Raw genomic sequence first — 24,126 nt, 5'->3', positions numbered from 1 at the left:
TATTATTGTATTTTTCTTTCTTATTGATAAATAATTCAATTAATTTCCTGGTTCAAAAGTTCTCAGGTGATTTTACTCCCCAGGGGACATTTTACAATACCTGGAAATGCTTTTGGTTGTCAAAACTCTGATTTTGAGTACATTTCAAAAGTTTGATATACCTCCTTAGCTGGGTTACAAAATCAAATGACACTCAGACACATAAATGACACAGATATTCCTACATGAATGGGTGTATGCATGTTGTTACACAACATTGTACATTTATTTGGTGCTATGAGAGGTCTCCTAGCAGTATTTAGAGATGAAATGATTAGATTATGATAGCTGTGACCTCATCTGCCCATTCTAGTTTGAATGGAACTTAAAGCAGGTGGGGCATGGCTGGAGAGGGTGGGCATGCACTGGAAGGGTGCATCTTCCCTGGGGGCCCCTTCTCTTTCTCTCTGCTTCCTTGCTGCCATGAGGAGAGCATCTTCCCTCAGTTGCACCCTTCCCCCATGATGTTCTGACTCTGTCGGCCCAAGGCAATGGGGCTATCCTTCTATGGACTGAGATCTCTGAAACTGTAAGCCTCAAATAAACTTGACCTTTTTCTAAGTTGTTCTTGTTGGGTGTTTTGGTCACAGTGATATAAAAGCTGACTAAAACATACGGGCTTACAACATAAAAGCGAGAGGAGCCCTTTACTTCTTCATGAATTGTGTTCTTAAAACTGGTACATTTACTTAAAGACTCAAAAAGACAAATAGAAATATTTTTCACTCTCTAGGGATTGAAAAATGAATAAATATTCAGCTGGCCACTCCCACAGCATTCTATCTACTTGTATCTTGAAAAGAAAGTTAATTAATTAAAGAGAAGTCTTAAATCCCAAAGTAAAAGCAGGTTTTCTCAAGTAGATTCAGATATACTTGTGTGGGCACATCAGCTGTCAGATAATGTGGCCAGTACTTTGTTACTAATCATTAAAGTGCCAATGCCTTATAATGCTTCACTTTGTAAACATTTTACTTGGTAAACTAGAGAAGAGTCGACATCATTCTCTTTCATTTGCATTTACGTATGCTTTCTTGAATTAAAGAAAATGCAGTAGAATATTAAACAAGTCTGCTAGAAATTCCTTTCAATCCTGGGTATTGCCACAAGAGTGCATGACATAAGACTCATTGATTTGAGAGTACTGTTATCTTAAGGTGCTGCCTATGGACTTTATAATTGTTATTAATAAAAAAGGCTAATGTAGGTGTTGGGAATGTAGCTCAGTGGTACAGCACTTGCCTAGCAGGCCTGAGACCCTGGTTTAATTCCTATCCCCATAAACAAGGTAAAATCAGATACCGTTTCATAACTTATTATTTGACATGAGATATATCTAAAAATTAATGACATATCAACAATAATTTTTAAATTTTTCTCTTATTTAATATTATTTAAAACAGACAAATTTGGTTGAAAAACTCAAAAGAAAAATAAAACAAAATAGGAATGATTATTCAAATGTCAATAAGTTATCATTAAAATCAACTTACTGGGCCTGTAACAATTGGTTGTATAATATAAGAACCAGGAGAAGTACAACGCAGTTCTGTCACGGGTGATCTAGTGTTTAAAAAGAATAGGAAAGAAGAAATAACAGATGTAAACAAGTTGAATAAAAATTGCCTCACTGTTTTTTTTAACCCTAAAATCTTCAGTTGAATGCTAAGAGAAAATTTTAAATATAGCCAAAAATTTTTTTTTCTCTCTCTCTCTTTTTTTTTTTTGAGACAGAGTCTTGCTAAATTGCCAAGGCTGATCTTGAGCTGGCAATTCTCCTGCCTTAGCCTCCCAAGTTGCTGGGATTACAGGCACATGCCACAGTGTGGCTATGAATGCTTTTTTAAGTCTAAATAACATATATGAATTTACATTCACAGTAAAAGTCTTACTTGTTATTTTCAATCTGACAATCTTCTGGCACATTCCACTCAGAAAAATTTGTTCCTTCATACTCTAACTTAATCTGTAAAGAAAATTACAGAGTTCAAATGAAAAATGAGCTTCAAAATGTTCACACCTCAGTGTTTGGTTGTAGGGTTCAATATTCTCAGACCTTGTTATTTAAAGATAGAATAACTAAAATTCAATTGCTTTAAAATTGTACAAAGTAATATGACAAAGGAAAAGTAACTTCCTGGGACTTTTCAGTAGTCTCCCCTAAGTCTATAAACTTTTAACTTGGGAGTGGGTATTCGGGATTGAACCCAGGACCTGGCTTATGCTAAGTAAGGACTCTATTATGGAGCTATATTCCCATCCCTAGTACACTTAATTTTATTTTACTTATTAAGCAGCTAGGAGCAGACTGACAGATTCTGGGGATTAAAAAAGGGTAAGAAAGACATGATCCTTTCCTTAAAAAACAAATCTCATTTCATTCTGAGGTCCTGTTATTTACATATCATCAATGACCATAATAACTTCACTGGTTACCTTCTCCTTATTTCTGCAGCTATTTTTCACCTTGCTGCCGGGGGCCACCCTGTTCAGGAGCTATGTACACCCCTTTAAGTTCTAAGTAAAGAGGTATTGCACCCTGCAATGCAACTGGACTTTACCTCTGCTCAGATAAGACAGGTGTAGCTCTGGGAGTGAGCATTACCGGAAGGGGTTGAATTACACCCATCTGTTGGTTGTAATCCTACCCTTCTGCCCTTTTTTTGGATAGAATGTTCCATGGATTAGCTCCCCCCATTAGTAAAACCCCGGTTCGAGGTGCTCCCTCTCTTTCTTGCCTGCCTTGCCTCCTTGGTGGGAGCTGGGTCAGAGAGGCCATCGCAGAACTCAAAGAAAAAGGTATTTCTCTGTCTGTGTGTCATTACTTCATTCCAGCCCAGTTCTCCTGGAGTAACCCTGACCGGTTTAGGTACCTTGCCTTTCAGTTCTTTTGTTTATAAATTCTTTCTTTCACCTCCTGAAATATAGCGAGATACTTTCTGACATTGTTAGTCTTAGGCTCAGCATTGGTATGGTAGTGTTTAGCTAGAGTTGGAACCCTAGCTCACCCTCTTATCTTTATTACACAAAAATTATGGACACATGTGTATGTCAATATTAATTGTTTCCTAATTTATAATATGGGATTATAATATCAACTGTTTCATAGACTTGATGTTACAGATTTAATGGCAATGTATAAGAAAAAAGAGAAAAATCAATCAGAAGATAGAAAATAATTTTGAAATATATAAGACAAAATTTGATAGAATTACTAGGAGAAAAATTTAGTCATTAGTATAGTGGTAGGTTTTTAATATATTTTCCTCAAACTATAGATAAGCTGAAAAAAAAGATACTCACAGACTAGAAAAACATCATTAACAAGTGCCGTGATATGCTATGTTTAAAATATATACATTCCTAAAATTAACCAAGATAAAATGTGCACATACTTTTCAATTTCACATAGAGCATTTACCAAATTGATCATATTTATAAAAGAAAGTCTTAACTAATCTCAATGAATCATTTTCTCATATACCATGCCTTTTTATATTAATGAAAATTTCTCATAAAGTTAGCCAGAAAAAAATCCTAGGATATTTGTTATCTTAAAAGAACAACAAACCAAACCAAAGACAAAAAAACAAAACAAAAACAAAAAAACCCTGTATTTCTAAATGATTCATGGAAGAAGGCATAACAATAATTTACAAAATATTTATAAATAAACACATTTGAAATTATCAAAACTTGCCATATGTGAGTATAAGGAGTCTCCAGGAGGAGACGTATAGCCTTAAAAGTATTCAGAAGAAATAAGATAGTTTGAAAGTGAATAAACTCAGTTTTCAGTGTAAGATGAAAATTTAAGAAATAACAAGAAAGAAAAAGTCAAAAATGAAAGGAATGAGAAAAAATAGGAAGTTAGAAAACCAGGGTGTGGTAGCACACAAGTATAATTCCAGGTACTTAGGAGGATGAGGCAGGAGGATCACAAGTTTGAGGCCAGTCTCAGCAACTTAGTGAGACCCTGTCTCAAAATAAAAAATAAAAAGGGACTGGAAATATAGCTCTGTGGTAGAGCACCGAGCACTACCAGAAGAAGAAGAGGAGGAGGAGAAAGAGGAGAAGAAGGAAAGAAACAATGGAAAGAACATTGAGAAAGGACAGTGGTGATGTGTTTTTTTCAATATACTCAAACTTCCCTATAAACATAGAAAGGACTGTGGGAAGCCATTCTCCACGTGAGTGGGTACCTCCCTGAGTGGGTGTGAGGCGCTCCGGCCAGCTGTGTCAGAGCTTATCCCCACCCTTTTTAGGTGCGAGAGCCCATCCATGTGGGGTGTGACTGACCATTGACCCTGAGACCAATCACTGACCCTGACCTTGGAATGCTGTCCCCCTCGACCTTCATTGGATGGAATTTTCCCCTAAATTTCTTGTTCCCCAATAAAAGCCCACTCTCTGGCGTGCTCTTCCTCTCTCCTGCTGGTCTCTTGTGTAAACCTGGCTACCACATCAGGTGGCTAGAGGCAGGAGCTGGGAGGGGCCGTCTCTGAGCTGGGCAAGAGAAAAGGTAAATTGAGTGTTATGTGTCTTTAATTTGATCTCACTAGTTAACTTCTATGTTTTGAACCTCTAGTATGAAGCTAGCATGCTGGTCGTGCGGCAGAAAGGACAATTAGGATACTACCAAGAAAATCACTGGACAGCATCAATTAGAAAACTCAATGACAAGGTATCTCTTGATATCCCAAAAGTTGATTGAAATAAGTGACCAAAATTCAGCAGATTCATGTGAAATCAGTATAAGGAAGCAAACAGAAAGCAGGCAAGCTAAAGCTGAGGGAAAAGGGCCTAAATTAGTGACCCACAAATGCAAAGGAATATTACTCAACAATAAAAAGGAATGAAGTACTCTTATGTAATATTATGAATGAATCTGAAAGCACTAGGCTAAGTGAAAGAAAACTGATTCAAAAAAGACTCTCTATTATACAATTTCATCTATGTTTGACGATCTAGAAAAGGGAAAACTACAGGAACAGGAAGACAGTGATTGCCAGTAGCTGGGGTGGGAGAGGGTGTGGCCTCACTGCAAAGGGCATGAGGGAATTTCTGGGGGAGATGTAAACATTCTATACCTTTATTACTGTTGTGATTGTGCAATTGTAGGCATTTCAAAACTCATCAAACTCTAAGCTTAACATAAATAAATTTTATTCTGTGTAAAATTTCAATAAATTTGCCTGTTTACAAAAGGACCTAAGGATATATACAAACTATGCATCGTGTATATCCTTTATCTGGATCCAGATATACATAAGCAAGCAAAAATGAAATTTGCAAAACAATTGGAAATTTGAATACCGATGAGCTATTTGGTGATACTGGGTTGAGGTTACCACCCAACCCCTAACTCCCAGCCCTAGGTTATCACCAAGTGACTGTCTATAGATTTTCCTATTCTAGACATTTCATACAAATGAAATCATGCAATGTGTAGTGGTCCTTTGTAACTGACTTATTTCTCTTAGTAAAAAAGTTTTCAAGATTCATCTATGATGGAGCACGTGTCAGCACTTCATTTTTATTAATCAATAATATTCCATTACATAGCTCTTCCACATTTTATCTATCCATTCATCAGTTTCTGCCTGCAAAAAGAGTGCTTGCTGCTGTCCACATTAATCCTTGACTGCTACATACTCCCTCTTGAAGGCAGGAAAAACAATTACAAGTATTTAACAAATTGTATAGCACAGGCACTGACAATTCCAAGTAGGTACTAAACAGTATGTTACACTTTGCATACTAACTGAATTCTGCTTTGCCTAGCCAGTATTCGGAAATATGGAGGAGTGTGTTAGGTTACACAATGACTGGGGGTTTTCCTGTCATTTAGTGTTTGGGAATAAGGGAAGCAAGTTATCCTGCAAAAGATGGGATAGACTCACACAATAAAAATTTCCCACAATTTCAATGGCATCACTGCTATGGAGTAATCTCTGGTAAATACTGATAAAAGAATCTTCAATAAAATGCTAACAATGGAATCTGGAAGCATATTAAAATAATAATACACTGGTACCAAGGGAAATTTTTTCTGAAATGCAATAATACTATAATGGATGATGCAATATAAGTGAATATATTACTGTGATTTATTATGTTCATTAACCTAAGGAGAAAAATTCATATGGTTATTTCTGTAGATCATGAAGATATTTAAAAGTTCACTATAATACACATGTCACTATTTGTAGTAACTATTTTTTGCTACAAATATTTCATAAATTAGGAGTTAGTAGATGCCTTGTTAATTTTCTCTCTCTCTCTCTCTCTCTCTCTCTCTCTCTCTCTATATATATATATATATATATATATATATATATGTATCTGCTCAAAAGTGAGCATTATGTTTACCTGGGACAAATTAGAAAAATTTACTAAAGTTAGGAATAAGACGAACAGGAGAACTCTGGAGGGCATCATTCTCCATCAGTTGGAAGATTCTATATTATAATGATGCCGATTCCCATTATAACCAATTATCAATTCTTCCCAAAAGCAAACCCAATGAAAATCTAAACAGATTTGTGTGTGTGTTACTCTAAAATTTACATAAAAATGCAAAGAGACAGAAATATCCAAATCAGTCTTATGGAAGAACAAATCAAAACATTCACATTATCAGGTATGAAGATTCAGTAATAAGCTATAGAATAAGAGGGTATAGAATTGGCACCGAGTCAGATGAGAGTTTTAAAACCAAGCTATCTTTATATAGAACAAAGAGAACACCAGAAAAACAATAGGGAAACAGTAAGTTGTTTAATAAATTCTGGTTCACTATATGGAAAAAGTATTTATGTGAATGCCTATTATACTACATAGAAGGTGGATTCCAGATGGATTTATGATATGTATTTTAAAGGTAAAAATGTAAGGCATATAAAAGAAAATGTATGAGAAAAATATTCGCAACTCAAGGTGAACAAGGGTTTTTCTTAGATAAAGACAACCCCCAAAGTTTATATCACCAAAGCAAAATGGGAGGAAAGGGACTTGGATTATCAAAAATCACCCCCATCTCCCAATAAAGTATTCATGGACAAAGTTAATGGTTAGTTAGAGGTAACTGAAGTGTTTGAAACCAACATTAAAATATAGAGTAGGATGCAGACAGCACTCTGTAAATCAACAAGAAAAAGGCAGAAAATTGAATGGAAAGTGGGCAAAGGATATAAACAGATAATTCATAGAAGGAGAGCCCTACATAAATATGTAATGATGTGTTCTAAATCACAAGTCATCAGAGAATTGAAATACCATCAATAAGCTACTATTGTGTATTAATGGGAGGAGTAAACATTGAAAATTTAATCATACTAATTTTTTTGGTGAAGTACATTGAGTGACAGCGTAAGTTCCATTCTGGAAATAATCCTGTAGAACTTAGTTATATTAGGAATCTGTATTCCCTGTGGCCTAGCAACTCCTCTCTTGGCTACATACAGTAGAAAATTTTTGCATAGATATGTAAAAGGACTTTTATAATTTATAAAGCATTTATCACTGTGTTGTTTATGGTGGTAGGAAACTATTTGGCCATCATTAAGGAAATATATAAATAAAATATAATTGATATATACTTAGTAATTAGGCAGCATTAAAAAGAAATGAACTAGACAAAGTGTAGAATTGAAAGAAAAAGTAATATAGAGAATGAGGTCTAAAGCTGGGGTCACCCCCACATCTATATTAGTCTAGATAGTTCTAGTTTACACTTGTTGTAAGCTTATGCCTATTGAATAATTATTAATAGCATTCTCTTTTATTCTCAATAGTTTGGACAATATACTGTCTGTATCATAACATCATTTTGTGAATATTAAATCACAAAAAACACACAAAACACTGAATATTTTGCTACATATGTATTTAAGGGCACACATATTTAAGGACATATATTGGAGAAGAGACCTATTTTAAGGTGATAAATAGGATGAAAGAAATTAAATAAAAATAAAAGTGATGGTTAGCTAGAAAACAGTTTGATTAACTCTACTCTCTGTTTGAAGGTTCAAAAATATTTAATACTCAACTGTATTTTTATTTATTTATTTATATTATTTCTTACATATATCACAATAGAGGAATGCATTACATTCATAAATAACTGTAGTTTTAAAGAGTCAATACTTACAGCACTTCTGGTATTAAAAATAAAGTAGTGTGGGCTGTTACTGTAATACCTGTGGAGGAAAAGGCCAAATATACACATTAACACTATTTTCTCCTCCAAATAGGAGGGGTTCTCTACATGGTCAGAGTATGGGCTGCCACGAACTTTACCTTTCTGCCCAAACCCCTTCCTGCAAATTGAACTCAGAGCTAAAGTGGAGGTAATCAATGAGCTCTACTAACCTTTTTACATTGCTCAGTACCTAAAGACATTAAAATGAAATGGTAAGTAAATACTTTTTACATATTTTTTGTAGCATAAAAACTGTTGAGGGCTGGGATTGTGGCTCAGCGGTAGAGCACTCAGTCTACCGCAGGGGCGGGACCGGGTTCAATCCTCAGCACCACATAAAAGAATAAAGGCATTGTGTTGTGTCCATCTACACCAAAAAATTAAATATTAAAAAACACTGTTGAAAATTATTAACTCTAACTCCTTTACTTATAAACTAAGTTAAAATGAAAACAATAAGGATTGCAATGTTGGAAAAGCAGTTTTTCTTATTTAGAACATTGAACAGCAAATTTCTGTGACTATTGTTCATGATTGAGTTTAGGCTACTTCAATTTTTTTCATCTTTCTAATGCATCTAAAACAGCACTATCCAATAGGAATATAATGCAAGCTGTTTATGCACATGTAATTAAAAATTTTCTAGTAGCTACGTTAAAAGCACAGAAGAAACAGATGAAATTAATTTTAATAATATATTTATTCAGGATTTGGACCATAGCTCAGTGGCAGAGTGTTTGGCTAGCATGCGTGAGGCACTGGGTTCGATCCTTAGCACCACATAAAAATAAACAAATAAAATAAAGGCATGCTGTCCATCTACAACTACAATTTTTTTAAATGAAAAATGTATTTTTTCAACATGTAATCAGTACTAAATAACGATTAGTGAGTTATTTTACATTCCTTTTTGTACTAAATCTTTGAAATCTTGTGTATTATACTTACAACACATTTCAATTTTGACTAAATTTTAGGTACTCAAAAGTCATATGTGGTCAGTGACTATCATAAAGCAGCACCTTAAAATTCCTTCACTTTCCATTCACTTCAATAATCTACTTCATGTCTACACTGTATACTTAATTGCCTTTGTAATTTCTCCATCACTAAAATTTTAAGTCAGAGACTGTGTGTGTGTGTGTGTATGTGTGTGTGCGTGTGTGCAGCAGGAAAGTTGCTAGGATATTATTATGTAACTTCTTTACCAGAATTAAACAAGCCTTACTAGTGTTCCAAATTTTTATTTTCAATAAATGTTAGTCATCAGTATAATCAAACATAGTGTGTATGGGTATGTATGTATATATATATGTATAGATAGATAGATGGATGTTAGTTTGGATCTGGAATGTTACCCGAATGCTTCTATATTGAAGGTTTGGTTCCCAGTGCAGCAAAGTTCAGATGTAGAACCTTTGGGGAGAGGTGATTGGATCATGAGGGGTCTGACTTCATTAGTGCATTAATCCATTGATGTATTAATTAATTTGAGGAGACTATTTGGAGGTGGTGAAAACTATGAGGTGGGGGCCTAGTTGGAGAAAGTAGGTCCCCAAGGGCATGCCCTTGGAAGAGTATGTCTTGTCCCTTGCCCCTTCTTTTCTCTATCTCTCTCTGCTTCCTGGCTGCCATGAGGTGAGTAGCTATCCTCTGCCAGGCCCTTCCCACATGATGTTCTGCCTTGCCTCAGGCCCAAAGCTATGGAGCCAGCTGATTATGCACTGAAACCTCTGAAACCATGAGTCAAAATAAACCTTTTCTCTCCTAAGTTAAATTTTCTTAGGTGTTTTGTTACAGCGGCAAAAGCTGACTAACAAATATACAGATCAAATAAGAAGATATGTTCATGTATTGTTACTTATCCCTATAAATTAAAATAAAATATAACCAGCAAGTTTTTTTTCCTAGTAAGTAGGAACAACCTCCCACTTCTTATGAACTTATTATAATATCCTTTTCATTACATAATGAGACAGAAACCTCAGGAGGGAAAAAAATATGAGTGGCAGATTTTGGATTTTAGTTTTCAAGGTTAAAGTATACAATTTAATTTGTGAATGAAACCTGGTGGGTATAATGATAAAACTACCTTTTCTGGGCAGGCTCTTTTCCCTACTTTCATCAGCTTCCAATTTATACTGGGGCTGGGAATACAAGGGAGGAAACTGCATCTAAAGAGGCATATTTCAGCAGGGTATGGGACTCACATCTATAATCCTAGCTACTGAGGAGGCTGAGACAGAGGATTGCAAACTCAAGGCCAGCTGGGCTATAAACCCTGTCCAATAAAATAAAATAAAGGGGATGGACTAGGATGTAGCTCAATGGTAGAATACTTGCCTAGCATGTGCAAGGTACTTCGTTCAATCCTTAGCACTAACAAAAAAGAAAAGAAATGCCACATTTATTTAGTCCAAGACAGCTATGATGTCTCTCATCCTTGCTTTCTTAATTATGTCAAATACTAAATGTACTATTGTTGGAAATAGATTTGAGAGGCACATAGATATGGGGTATGCAGATGGACCATGTGCTATCTTTTTTAATGAAAAAGGCACTGCCATTTCACTCTTGGATCATAAGAATGTATCTTTCCTGTTCTCTCAAGTGTGTTCCCATTCTTTCAGCTCTTCGAAATCAAAAAGAAGGAGCTGGGGTTATCGCTCAATGATAGAGCACTTGCCTAGCATGCACAAAGCCCTGGGCTTAATCCCCAGCAACACACACACACACACACACACACACACACACCAAAAAAAAAAATCAAAGAACATTCTTCCTTTAATAGTTAAGTCCCTTCCCAACTTCACTTTTTTCTCTATCCAGCCTATAGAATGGCATTTGGGAAAACTATATTCTCTTGAATCCCTTAATTCTACTATACTTATCCAGAATGGTCTTGGGTAGGTCATGCTCTTGGACATCTGATAGAAATGTGCTAAACCATTCATGTAGGACAATTACAAGAAGCACAGGATTCCCACAGAAAGTCCCAGTCCAACCCCACTAAATATACTGTGAACTATGTTAATATAAGATGAAAGACTTTGAGACAAGGTCCAAAATCATTATAATCATTATAGACCTACTGTAACACTAGAAAAAGTATATTCCTTTCAAGCACATTTAGAATATTTATTAAAATTGATCAGTTATTTGGTCCAAAGCACCAAAAAATTTATCAGAACAGGTTTCAGCTAGACCATATTCTCTGATTATATAACATAATCAACACAGAGAAATTATTAACATAAGGTAAGTCAAAATTCTTGCATATTTGGAATTTAAAAAGTGTTAAGTAATTCAAGGGTTATAGAAGAGATGATAATGAAAGTTAAAGCTCCCTAGAAATGAATAATAAAAAAAGTAGATACTGGTTCTTATGGAATACAGCAAAGCAGTGCTCTAAGATAATTTAATATCTTTAAATATCCTATTAGAAAAGAATAAAGACTAAAAACTATTACATTAAAGTCTAACTTCAGATGTTAGAGATAAGAGTATCAGAGTATGCCCAAAGAAAATAGACAAGATAAAAATATGAAAAGAAATCAAAGTACAAACAAAAATACAAATATGAGGAATACAGACAAGTTTTTAATAAGGGCAAAAAATGGGTAAAATTAAATAATTTTAATGAAAAGGGACTCCAATTACAGACACATATTAAGCAAATATTAAAACTAAAACACACTGCATGAGAGCTTTGAAAAATTTTGTGGAATGAGAATTTTGATATCTTTATTTTTATTTTTTTTCCAGAAGAAACAAAAGGCCTAAATAGTTGCATAGTATTAAAAGATATAAAGCAGTAGTTCAAAAATTTATCTAAAATACTAGCTAAGTGTTTTATCAAAATTTCATGGAATGACTGGGTACATGCCTATAATTCCAGTTACTAGGAAGGCTGAGCAAAAGGATTGCAAGTTCAAGGCAAGCTTGGACAATTTAGCAAGATCATGTCTTAAAAAACAAAACAAAACAAAACAACTTTCAAGTATCCTAGACTTGTATGAACTCTTCCAAGGAAAAAAAGGTAACATCCTCTGACTCATTTTATAAACAAACAAAAATACACAGATATAGATACAAATACCCTGAAGAAAGTGTTTGAAAATTGAATACAACAAGGCATGAAAAGCTTATAAACTAAATCATGTTAAATTTATACTATGTATGCAAATATGGTTCTGTTAGAAAAGTCTACAGATGAACTCACCACACATATTAAAAAGGAAACATACAATTGTTTTAAGAGATGAAAAATGATAAGAATGCATATAAATCAATAATTTAAAAAAATCAAATCAGAAATGCCAAGAAATTGCCTTAACAGTGATAGAATATCTGCAGAACACTTAGCACAAACAATACCCTAAATAAGGAAACACTGGTACCATTCCCTTAAAAACCTGGGATGAAAAATGCCACAATCACCATTTTCACTCAACATTGCATTAGAGGTCCTAGACAATGCAATAAGAAAAATAAACTAAAAGCACAGGATTAAAAAGGCAGGCTGAGGGTTTAGCTCAGTGGTAGAGCATTCATTTTATATATATGAGACCTTGGGTTCAATCCTCAGTGACAGTGAAAGAGAATACAACCCATTTCTGCAAAAGATCTAAATCAAGATGATATAATGTTCCTGGACAGGAAGAGTTAATATTCATAATGATGTCATTTTGAGTCATTATAATCCAAATCCTAAGAATTCTTCATGGTACTTAATAAACTAACTGTAAAACTGGTGGGGTTGTGTAAAGGTCTAAGAATGATCAGAACACTTCTGGGAGTGGAGACTTACCCTATGTGAGATATCATGATTTATAATGAAGCTATAATAATTAAGACAGGTGTTACTGGAGTAGCTATAGGCAAACTGACCAAATGGAAGAGAACACAATAACAAATTTACCTGGGCCTGGATTTATATGAAAAAAAAGAAGAAATTGCATCACCATCTTTTATCATTTAGAAAACTAACTCCATTGGGACTAAGAATTTGTCAAAAGACAAAATTGCAATCCTTTATTCCATAAAGTTGTATGAGTGTTCTAACAGAGCAGACAAAATTGATTTTACAGAGAGAAAAGAGTTGAAGAAAGCAGGAATAACAAAAAAAAAAAAAAAAAAAGGATTGGTAATTTTAAATTTACTTGTAAAATGGGAACTGGGGAACAGAACAATAGAAAAATAACAAGTTAACATCAAGTTACTTCTTGTTATTTTTTTTTTTATACCAGGGATTGAACCCAGGGCTGCTTAACCACTATGCCACATCCCCAGCGTTTTTAATATTTTATTTTGAGACAGGGTCTCACTAAATTCTTAGGGCCTCACTGAGGCTGGCTTTGAACTTTCCATCCTCTTGCTTCAGCCTCCTGATTGCTGGGATTCCAGGTGTGTGCCATCTCACCCAGCCTTGTTACTTTTTTATAAGGATTAAAACAGAGGGAGTTGCATGCTGACTGGAACTGACTCGTTTGGTAATTCGACTATCCTCTCCTGATTTCTCAGGTCAATAACAACTTAGGTGACACGAAAATTCAGCATGGAATGAATCCATTTGGGTTAGTTCTGTTGAGCCTAATGCAGGAGCTCAGTCCAAACCAATGGTCTCCCATGAATTTTATCTAACAAACTGTTATGTAAAAAACAAAATGTTAATTCTCTTAGTGTAAAGAAAGCTCTGTCTTTGTCTCCGATGCCAATCCAATACAAAAGACAAGGTCTTGAGAAAAAGGAAAATGTAGCTCTTTTGGTAGCTTTGCTACCAAAGGAGAAACACAGGGGACTCCTGTCCCAGAGCCTGATTCTGCCCATCATTGGGAATAGGGGGTTTTTAAAGAGGTGATTCAGAGAAAATGAGATTAGAGAGATCAGGAAGGAGAAGATCAGGAAGGAGAAGGTTAGGAAAAAGAAGATGAGAGAAGAGAAGTTCAGGGAAAAAAAGATCAGGGAGAAGGTTAGGGAAAAGAAGATTGGGGGGCTGGGGATGTGGCTCAAGCAGTAACGCGCTCGCCTGGCATGCGCCGGGCGCTGGGTTCCATCCTCAGTACCACATAAAAATAAAATAAAGATGTTGTGAAAAATAAATATTAAAAAAATCTCTCTCTTCTCTCTCTCTCTCTCTCTCTCTCTCTCTCTCTCTCTCTCTCTCTCTCTCTTCTCTCCTCTCTCTCTCTAAAAAAAGAAGATTGGGAAAAAGAAAAAAAACATGTAAGTTTTAAAGCGACAAGGGATATAGTCAAAGTATCAAGTGAACTCCTGTTACATTAGTAAAGAGAATTACTTTATTTATCTAAGTGCTAATGTAATCTAAATGCTATTGAAGTTCTATCTAATACCTTCTATTTATTCTATCTATCTAAGTGCTAATTCCTTCATTTATCTAAGTGCTGGCGGTTGAACCCAGGGCCTAGTGCATGCTAGGCAAGCTGACTACCACGAAGCTACATCCCCAGACCCCAAATTTTAGCCTTTAAAAGAACACCTTATTAAGAGATAAAATTCAGGACTTCCATAATAAAAGAATAACATTTTTGTTTTCACTAAAATCTACTTTAACTTTAGTGTTTCCTTCAATCAAGAATTTAGATAAGTGTTGGCAAACTATACCTTGGGAGCCAAATTCCACATTTTTGTAAATACTTTTTTTACTGACAAGCAGCCACCCATGTGTTTACTAATAAATGAGTCTTGTCCCCTATTACGGAAGAGCTCTGAGCAGTTGCAACACAGATGGTATTGCTGGAAAACGCCTAAAATATTTATTATCTGGTCCTTTACAGAAATGTTTGGTGACTTTTTGGGCTGGGGTTGTGGCTCAGTGGTAGTGTGCTTGCCTAGCATGCATGAGGCACTGAGTTCGATTCTCAGCACCACATACAAATAAGTAAATAAATAAAGGTCCAACAACAAGTAAAAAAATAAAAAATAATGATTTTAAAAAACTCCCTCAGTTCATAGGCCATCTTTAATAATTTCAACTATCATTATTTATTGAGCCACTGTTTGTAATGGGCTGAGCTGTAAATGTATCACTGCATTCAAACCTCACTACAAAAAAGGGGGGAATATAAGGTCCTTGCTTAGCATTTGGATGGCCATCTTAAGTGACTGCTGACATTTTTTTTTAAATTTTTTATTGTGGGTTGTTCAAAACATTACAAATTTCTTGACATATCATATTCCACACTTTGATTCAAGTGGGTTATGAACTCCCACCTTCACCCCATACACAGATTGCAGAATCACATCAGTTACACATCCATTGATTTACATATTGCCATACTAGTGTCTGTTGTGCTCCGCTGCCTTTCCCATCCTCCACCCTCCCCCCTCCCCACCTCTCCCCTCCCCTCCCCTCCTCTCGCTCTACCCCCTCCACTGTATAACCCTGAGGGTCTCCTTCCATTACCATGCAATTTCCCTTCTCTCTCCCTTTCCCTCCCACCTCTCATCCCTGTTAAATGTTAATCTTCTTCTCCTGCTCTTCGTCCCTACTCTGATCTTAGTTACTCTCCTTATATCAAAGAAGACATTTGGCATTTGTTTTTTAGGGATTGGCTAGCTTCACTTAGCATAATCTGCTCTAATGCCATCCATTTCCCTGTAAATTCTATGATTTTGTCATTTTTTAATGCAGAGTAATACTCCATTGTGTATAAATGCCACATTTTTTTTTATCCATTCGTCTATTGAAGGGCATCTAGGTTGGTTCCACAGTCTTGCTATTGTGAACTGTGTTGCTATGAACATCGATGTAGCAGTGTCCCTGTAGCATGCTCTTTTTAGGTCTTTAGGGAATAGACCAAGAAGGGGAATAGCTGGGTCAAATGGTGGCTCCATTCCCAGCTTTCCAAGAAATCTCCATACTGCTTTCCAAATTGGCTGCACCAATCTGCAGTCCCACCAGCAATGTACAAGTGTACCCTTTTCCCCACATCCTCGCCAGCACTTGTTGTTGTTTGACTTCATAATGGCTGCCAATCTTACTGGAGTGAGATGGTATCTTAGGGTGGTTTTGATTTGCATTTCTCTGACAGCTAGAGATGTTGAGCATTTTTTCATGTACTTGTTGATTGACTGTATGTCCTCCTCTGAGAAGTGTCTGTTCAGGTCCTTGGCCCATTTGTTGATTGGGTTGTTTGTTCTCTTATTGTCTAATTTTTTGAGTTCTTTGTATACTCTGGATATTAGGGCTCTATCTGAAGTGTGAGGAGTAAAGATTTGTTCCCAGGGTGTAGGCTCCCTATTTACCTCTCTTATTGTTCTTTTGCTGAGAAAAAACTTTTTAGTTTGAGTAAGTCCCATTTGTTGATTCTAGTTATTAACTTTTGTGCTATGGGTGTCCTATTGAGGAATTTGGAGCCCGACCCCACCGACTGTAGATCGTAGCCAACTTTTTCTTCTATCAGACGGCGTGTCTCTGATTTGATATCAAGCTCCTTGATCCATTTTGAATTAACTTTTGTGCATGGCGAGAGAAAGGGATTCAGTTTCATTTTGTTGCATATGGATTTCCAGTTTTCCCAGCACCATTTGTTGAAGATGCTATCCTTCCTCCATTGCATGCTTTTAGCCCCTTTATCAAATATAAGGTAGTTGTAGTTTTGTGGATTGGTTTCTGTGTCCTCTATTCTGTACCATTGGTCCACCCGCCTGTTTTGGTACCAGTACCATGCTGTTTTTGTTACTATTGCTCTGTAGTATAGTTTGAAGTCTGGTATCGCTATACCGCCTGATTCACACTTCCTGCTTAGCATTGTTTTTGCTATTCTGGGTCTTTTATTTTTCCATATGAATTTCATGATTGCTTTCTCTATTTCTACAAGAAATGCCGTTGGGATTTTGATTGGCATTGCATTAAACCTATAGAGAACTTTTGGTAATATCGCCATTTTGATGATGTTAGTTCTGCCTATCCATGAACAGGGTATATTTTTCCATCTTCTAAGATCTTCTTCTATTTCTCTCTTTAGGGTTCTGTAGTTTTCATTGTATAAGTCTTTCACCTCTTTTGTTAGGTTGATTCCCAAGTATTTTATTTTTTTTGAAGATATTTTGAATGGAGTGGTTGTCCTCATTTCCATTTCAGAGGATTTGTCGCTGATATACAGGAATGCCTTTGATTTATGCGTCTTGATTTTATATCCTGCCACTTTGCTGAATTCATTTATTAGCTCTAATAGTTTCTTTGTAGAGCCTTTTGGGTCTGCTAGGTATAGAATCAGATCATCTGCAAATAGTGATAATTTAAGTTCTTCTTTTCCTATTTTTATGCCTTTAATTTCTTTCGTCTGTCTAATTGCTCTGGCCAGTGTTTCGAGAACTATGTTGAACAGAAGTGGAGAGAGAGGGCATCCCTGTCTTGTTCCAGATTTTAGAGGGAATGCCTTCAGTTTTTCTCCATTCAGAATGATGCTAGCCTGAGGCTTAGCATAGATTGCTTTTACAATATTGAGGTATGTTCCTGTTATCCCTAGTTTTTCTAGAGTTTTGAACATAAAGGGATGCTGTACTTTGTCGAATGCTTTTTCCGCATCTATCGAGATGATCATATGGTTCTTATTTTTAAGTCTATTGATGTGGTGAATAACATTTATTGATTTCCGTATATTGAACCAGCCTTGCATCCCAGGGATGAATCCTACTTGATCATGGTGCACAATTTTTTTGATATGTTTTTGTATCCGATTCGCCAGAATTTTATTGAGGATTTTTGCATCTAGGTTCATTAGAGATATTGGTCTGTAGTTTTCTTTCTTTGAAGTGTCTTTGTCTGGTTTAGGTATCAGGGTGATGTTGGCCTCATAGAATGAATTTGGAAGTTCTCCCTCTTTTTCTATTTCCTGAAGTAGCTTGAAAAGTATTGGTATTAGTTCTTCTTTAAAGGTTTTGTAAAATTCTGCTGTATACCCATCCGGTCCTGGGCTTTTCTTAGTTGGTAGTCTTTTTATGGTTTCTTCTATTTCCTCAATTGATATTGGTCTGTTTAGGTTTTCTATATCCTCCTGACTCAATCTGGGCAGATCATATGACTTAAGAAATTTATCTATGCCTTCACTATCTTCTAATTTATTGGAGTATAAGGATTCAAAATAGTTTTTGATTATCTTCTGTATTTCTGAAGTGTCTGTTGTGATATTGCCTTTTTCATCCCGTATGCTAGTAATTTGAGTTCTCTCTCTTCTTCTCTTCGCTAGCATCGCTAAGGGTCTGTCGATTTTGTTTATTTTTTCAAAGAACCAACTTTTAGTTTTGTCAATTTTTTCAATTGTTTCTTTTGTTTCGATTTCATTAATTTCAGCTCTGATTTTAATTATTTCTTGCCTTCTACTTCTTTTGCTGTTGTTTTGCTCTTCTTTTTCAAGGATTTTGAGATGAAGTATGAGATCATTTATTTGTTGGTTTTTTCTTTTTTTTAAGGAATGAACTCCAAGCAATGAATTTTCCTCTTAGAACTGCTTTCAATGTGTCCCATAGATTCCGATATGTTGTGTCTGTGTTTTCATTTATCTCTAAGAATTTTTTAATTTCCTCCTTGATGTCTTCTATAACCCATTGATCATTCAGTAACCTATTGTTCATTCTCCAAGTGATGTATGCTTTTTCCTTCCTTCTTTTATCGTTGATTTTCAGTTTCATTCCATTATGATCAGATAAGATGCATGGTATTATCTCTACTCCTTTATATTGTCTAAGAGTTTCCCTGTGACATAATATATGATCTATTTTTGAGAAGGATCCATGTGCTGCTGAGAAAAAAGTGTAACTGCTTGATGTTGGGTGGTATACTCTATATATGTCAATTAGGTCTAGGTTATTAATAGTGTTATTGAGTTCTATAGTTTCCTTATTCAACTTTTGTTTGGAAGATCTGTCCAGTGGCGAGAGAGGTGTGTTGAAGTCTCCCATGATTATGGTATGGTGGTCTATTAGACTCTTGAACTTGAGAAGAGTTTGTTTGACGAACATAGCTGCACCATTGTTTGGGGCATAAATATTTATGATTGTTATGTCTTGTTGGTGTATGGTTCCCTTAAGCAGTATGTAGTGTCCCTCTTTATCCCTTTTGATTAACTTGGGCTTGAAATCTATTTTATTTGATATGAGTATGGACACTCCTGCTTGTTTCCGAAGTCCATATGAGTGATATGATTTTTCCCAACCTTTCACCTTCAGCCTATGTATGTCTTTTCCTATCAAATGCGTCTCCTGTAGGCAGCATATTGTTGGGTCTTGTTTTGTGATCCATTCTACTAGCCTGTGTCTCTTAATTGGTGAGTTTAAGCCATTAACATTTAGGGTTATTATTGAGATATGGGTTGTTCTTCCAGCCATATTTGTTTATTTCTGTTACTAAACATGGTTTGTTTTCCTCTTTGATTATTTTCCCCCCCCTTTACTGTCCTACCTCCCACTGTTGGTTTTCATTGTTATTTTCCATTTCCTCTTCCTGTAATGCTTTGGCGAGGATGTTTTGAAGAGATGGTTTTCTAGCTGCAAATTCTTTTAACTTTTGTTTATCGTGGAACGTTTTAATTTCATCTTCCATCCTGAAGCTTAATTTCGCTGGATACACAATTCTTGGTTGGAACCCATTTTCTTTCAGTGTTTGAAATATGTTATTCCAGGATCTTCTAGCTTTCAGAGTCTGTGTTGAAAGATCAGCTGTTATCCTGATTGGCTTACCCCTAAATGTAATCTGCCTCCTTTCTCTTGTAGCTTTTAAAATTCTCTCCTTATTCTGTATGTTGGGCATCTTCATTATAATGTGTCTAGGTGTGGATCTCTTATGATTTTGCACATTCGGCGTCCTGTAGGCTTCTAGGATTTGGGATTCTGTCTCATGCTTCAAGTCTGGGAAGTTTTCTCGTATTATTTCATTGAATAGACTGCTCATTCCTTTGGTTTGGAGCTCTGTACCTTCCTGTATCCCAATGACTCTTAAGTTTGGTCTCTTTATGTTATCCCATATTTCTTGGATGTTCTGCTCATGGTTTCTTAACAGTCTTGCTGAGCTGTCTATGTTCTTTTCAAGTTGAAATACTTTGTCTTCATTGTCTGATGTTCTATCTTCTAAGTGTTCTACTCTGCTGGTAGTATTCTCCATTGAGTTTTTAAGTTGGTTTATTGCTTCCTGCATTTCTAGGATTTCTGTTTGTTTGTTTTTTATAACCTCTATCTCCCTGTATAGTTGATCCTTTGCTTCCTGGATTTGTTTGCGTAATTCATTGTCGAAGTGATCTTTCATTGTCTGATTTTGCTGTTTAATGTCTTCCTTGATACTCCAGATCATCTGAAGCATGTATATCCTGAATTCTTTATCTGACATTCCATCTGCTGCAGCTGTTACCTCTTCTAAAGTTGCGTTGACCTGCATTGCTTGTGGTCCTTTCTTTCCTTGTCTTTTCATACTGCTTGCGTATCTTTCCTGCAGGCGCGGGCGGCGGCTCTGCTCTCTCCTTATTCCAATTGGGGTGTCGTGGCTACCACGCCGGCAGTTCACTGGGCCTGTTCTGGGCGCTGGCGGCGGCTCTGTTCTGCCCCTACTCCAATTGGGGTGACGAGTGTACCACGCTGGCAGGCCAACGGGCCTGATCCGTCGGTCGGTTGCAGGTTTGCCTACCCTGCAGGCGTGGGCGGCGGCTCCACTCTGCCCCTACTCCAAATGGGGTGACGTGTCTGTCGTACCGGCAGGCCACTGGGCCTGTCCCGCTGGTCGGTCGCAGATCTGCCCACCTTTCGGGCAGGGGTGGAGGCTCTGCTCTGCCCCTACTCCAATTGGGGTGTCGTGACTACCCCGCCTGCAGGATGCTGGGCCTGTTCCTGGCACGGGCGGCGACTCTGCTCTGCCCCTACTCCAATTAGGGTGGTGTGTGTACCACGCCGGCAGGCTCCTGGGCCTGATCCGCCGGTCTGTCGCAGGTCTGCCTACCTTGGAGGCGCGGGCGGCGGATCTGCCCTGCCCCTCCTATCACGCCTGCGGACCCCTGGGCCTGATCTGCAGGTTGGTCACAGGTCTGCTCACCCTGCGGGCACGGGTGGCGGTTCCGCTCCGCCCCCACTCCAATTGGGGTCACGTGGCCACCACACCGGCAGGGCCTGATCCGGGCGTGGGAGAAGGATCTTCTCTGCCCCTACTCCAGTTGGGGTGACGTGTGTACCACACTGGCAGGCCACTGGGCCTGACCCGCCAGGCTGTCACAGGTCTGTTTACCTTGCAAGCGCGAATGGCGGCTCTGCCCTGCCCCTCCTACCACGCCCATGTACCACTGGGTTGCGGGTCTGCCCACCTTGCGGGTGTGGGTGGCGTCTCCGCTCCGCCCCCTCTCCAATTGGGGTCACGCGGTCACCATGCTGGCGAGCCGCTGGGCCTGCTCCGGGCGCTGGCGGCGGCCCGGCTCCTCCCCTCTGGCTCAACGACAAATTGAGGAGACTCGGGTGTCTGTGCCTCACCCCCCCTACCAGGAGACCAACTGTTTATTTCGCCGCTGGTATTGATGAAGTTCTCTCCTCCACCGCTTTCTGATGACATTGGATCTCTGCCATGTTGTTATCCTATGCGAATGGCAGCATTTCGTTCCCCTTGCCGGGCAACCAAAGCAACGGGTGAGTCCTGACCGGCCCTCAGCAGGACCCGGACTGAGAAGCAGTTTCCGCGGGCTCCTAGCCCCGGGCCAGGGAAGTTCCGGGAGCCGGAATTCGGCCGCTTAGTGCTTGGTGTATGCTCTGATAGGAGCAGGGTCCAAGAAGCAGCCTCCACAGGCTCCGCAGCCCTGGGCCAGGGCGGTTCCGGGAGCCGGAACTCGGCCGCCCCGCGCTCAGTGTTCGCTCCGATAAGATCAGGTTCTAAGAAGCACCCAGGCACTGAACCCTAGCAATCTGTCTGCAAGCCGCAGGCGAATTGCAGCCTGAAATTACCTGCTCTATGGCTGAATGAGCTGCGGTCAGTCGAAAACAGGGATGGTGACATCAGCTTTCCAACATGGTGGCTGCTGGCCTCCTCTGTGGTCTGACCGGTGTGGAGAACCGAGATGGACCGCTTCCTTCCCCCGTCTCGAACCCAGAATTCAGCCCTGAGTACGGTGCTTGCACGGCTGGCAGAAACTGCAGCGCTGTATCCCTGCGTCGCTATCTCCTAGTTTCCCAGCGCGCGCTGCAGACTCTAGCCACGGGGCGATTTGCTGAATAAGCAGTGTTACCCTCTGTGCGACAAACCTCTCGCGTTTGAGTCCCCGTAGCCGATCCTCGTGTGATGGAAATCCTTCCTCCAGGTTCCGGAGCACCCCACTATTGCTGGAAATTCCTAACAAGATAGCCTTTAGCCGTCCTGACTTGTCATACTCCCACACAGTGAAGCAGCACACGGGGGCAATGCATTCCCCTCGCCGCCATCTTCCCTCTCCAAACGACTGCTGACATTTTAAGGAAGAAGTTTCACCCACCTTCTTGCCCAAGGGCGTTTCTGAGAAAGGCTCACTACTCCCTGATAGCAACCCAAACTCTAACTGCCCACATTAGGACCTGCTCAGATCTGATTCCTGAGCCTGCCCCCATAAAAGTCCCAGAAGCCAAGCCTGTTTTGCCTCTCTCCATATAGAGAGATGACCTTTATTTTTCAGCTCTGACACTCTTGTGTGTATCTCTGCCTGGTCTCCATCTTTCATTTCTTATTTACCTGTCTCTCATTCCTCACTTTTCCTTCATTTTGGTGCCAAAACCTGGGATCAGTTTCCCTGGTGTGCCCGCTCCCCTCTTTGGGGGCCACTGAGAGTCCCCAGGCCCCAATCTGAATTCCATCATGGGACCAGGCCCTCCATTCTGCTGAATGCCCTCTCTGTACCAATCACCAGACATTGCAGGTAAGACCCGTCTCTGGTAGACCTAAATGACCTACAGGTCCCTGGAAATGACTGTTGAACGACCAGCATTCCCAGGGTTACTGTGTGGTCGAGGGCACTCCCAGCCATAGCTGCCACAGCTTTCACAGCTACGGCTGATCCCGACTTTCAACCAAGTTTGTAGGTGGTCTTTTATTTGGGTCCTGGGTTTTGAGAAAAAAACCACTGAGGGTGATTGGGCATTGTTCCTGGTGAGATGACCTCTTGGCCTTGGGTTAATCTCTACGGCTTCTGCCCCTTCTATGTAGTCCTGGCGCCCAAGTGCCTCTACAGGTTCCTGCCCCGACGCCTACCCAGCAGTGGTGACAGCCCCCTGAGTATAACTGTCCTCTCAACTAGGTGATACTAGAGACTGGGGGACGTCCCACCACTAAACTCACCTCCTTCATCTCACCATGCACAGCTCCTCATCCACTGCCTCTCATAGTCCCCTAGATTGCCTCCTGGCTAACCTAGGGTCTCTCTCTCTCTCTCTCTCTCTCTCTCTCTCTCACCCTGGATCTAAATCCCACCAAACATCTGCTTGTGAAATCAGATCTGGCCTCAATATCCTTTGGATAAGGACTCTAAATGGCCACTTAATGGCTCCCTAGATCCCAATATTATCAGGGATCTTTTCAACTATTGTGAGTGCTTGGGAAAATGGAAAGAGATGTCATATGTTCAGGCCTTCCTCTCTCTATGTTCTAAGCCCTCTCTCTGAAACACTTGCTGTCCCACACAAGTCCTCTTAGCTCTCACCTGCCCTACACCTGCTTCCAAAGGGACAGAAGATCCTACCCAGGACTCCTCCTCCTTCAACCCAGCAGATGAGCCCTCACAATATCACAATTCTCTTTCAGATGAAGCTGCCACAGCAACTGTCCCCTTGGCCCCTCTGCCCTTTTCTCCTCCTGCCACACACTCATGGGCTGCCACTGCCCAACCCGCATTTCTGTGTCCTCTACACGAGGCGGCTGGAGTAGA

The 24,126-nt window shown here is 38.8% G+C and overlaps 1 protein-coding gene across 1 annotated transcript in view; it reads right to left on the bottom strand.

Moving 5' to 3' along the window:
- Catspere (catsper channel auxiliary subunit epsilon) overlaps positions 1–9,686 on the bottom strand; it is a 158,413-nt gene extending 148,727 nt beyond the window's left edge. The window contains exons 1-4 of the mRNA XM_071619668.1: positions 9,604–9,686; positions 8,195–8,363; positions 1,932–2,005; positions 1,529–1,602 (exon numbers count right to left, since the gene is read on the bottom strand). Of these exons, the coding sequence (XP_071475769.1) occupies positions 1,529–1,602; positions 1,932–2,005; positions 8,195–8,363; positions 9,604–9,686 (400 nt within the window). The remainder of the gene's footprint in view (positions 1–1,528; positions 1,603–1,931; positions 2,006–8,194; positions 8,364–9,603) is intronic.
- Between the last annotated feature and the right edge of the window lie 14,440 nt (positions 9,687–24,126).

Source organism: Marmota flaviventris, chromosome 12, assembly GCF_047511675.1.
Source record: "Marmota flaviventris isolate mMarFla1 chromosome 12, mMarFla1.hap1, whole genome shotgun sequence".
NCBI classification, from domain to species: Eukaryota; Metazoa; Chordata; class Mammalia; order Rodentia; family Sciuridae; genus Marmota; species Marmota flaviventris.
Note: the sequence above shows the minus strand (reverse complement) of the source record. Positions and strands in the feature narration are given on the sequence as shown.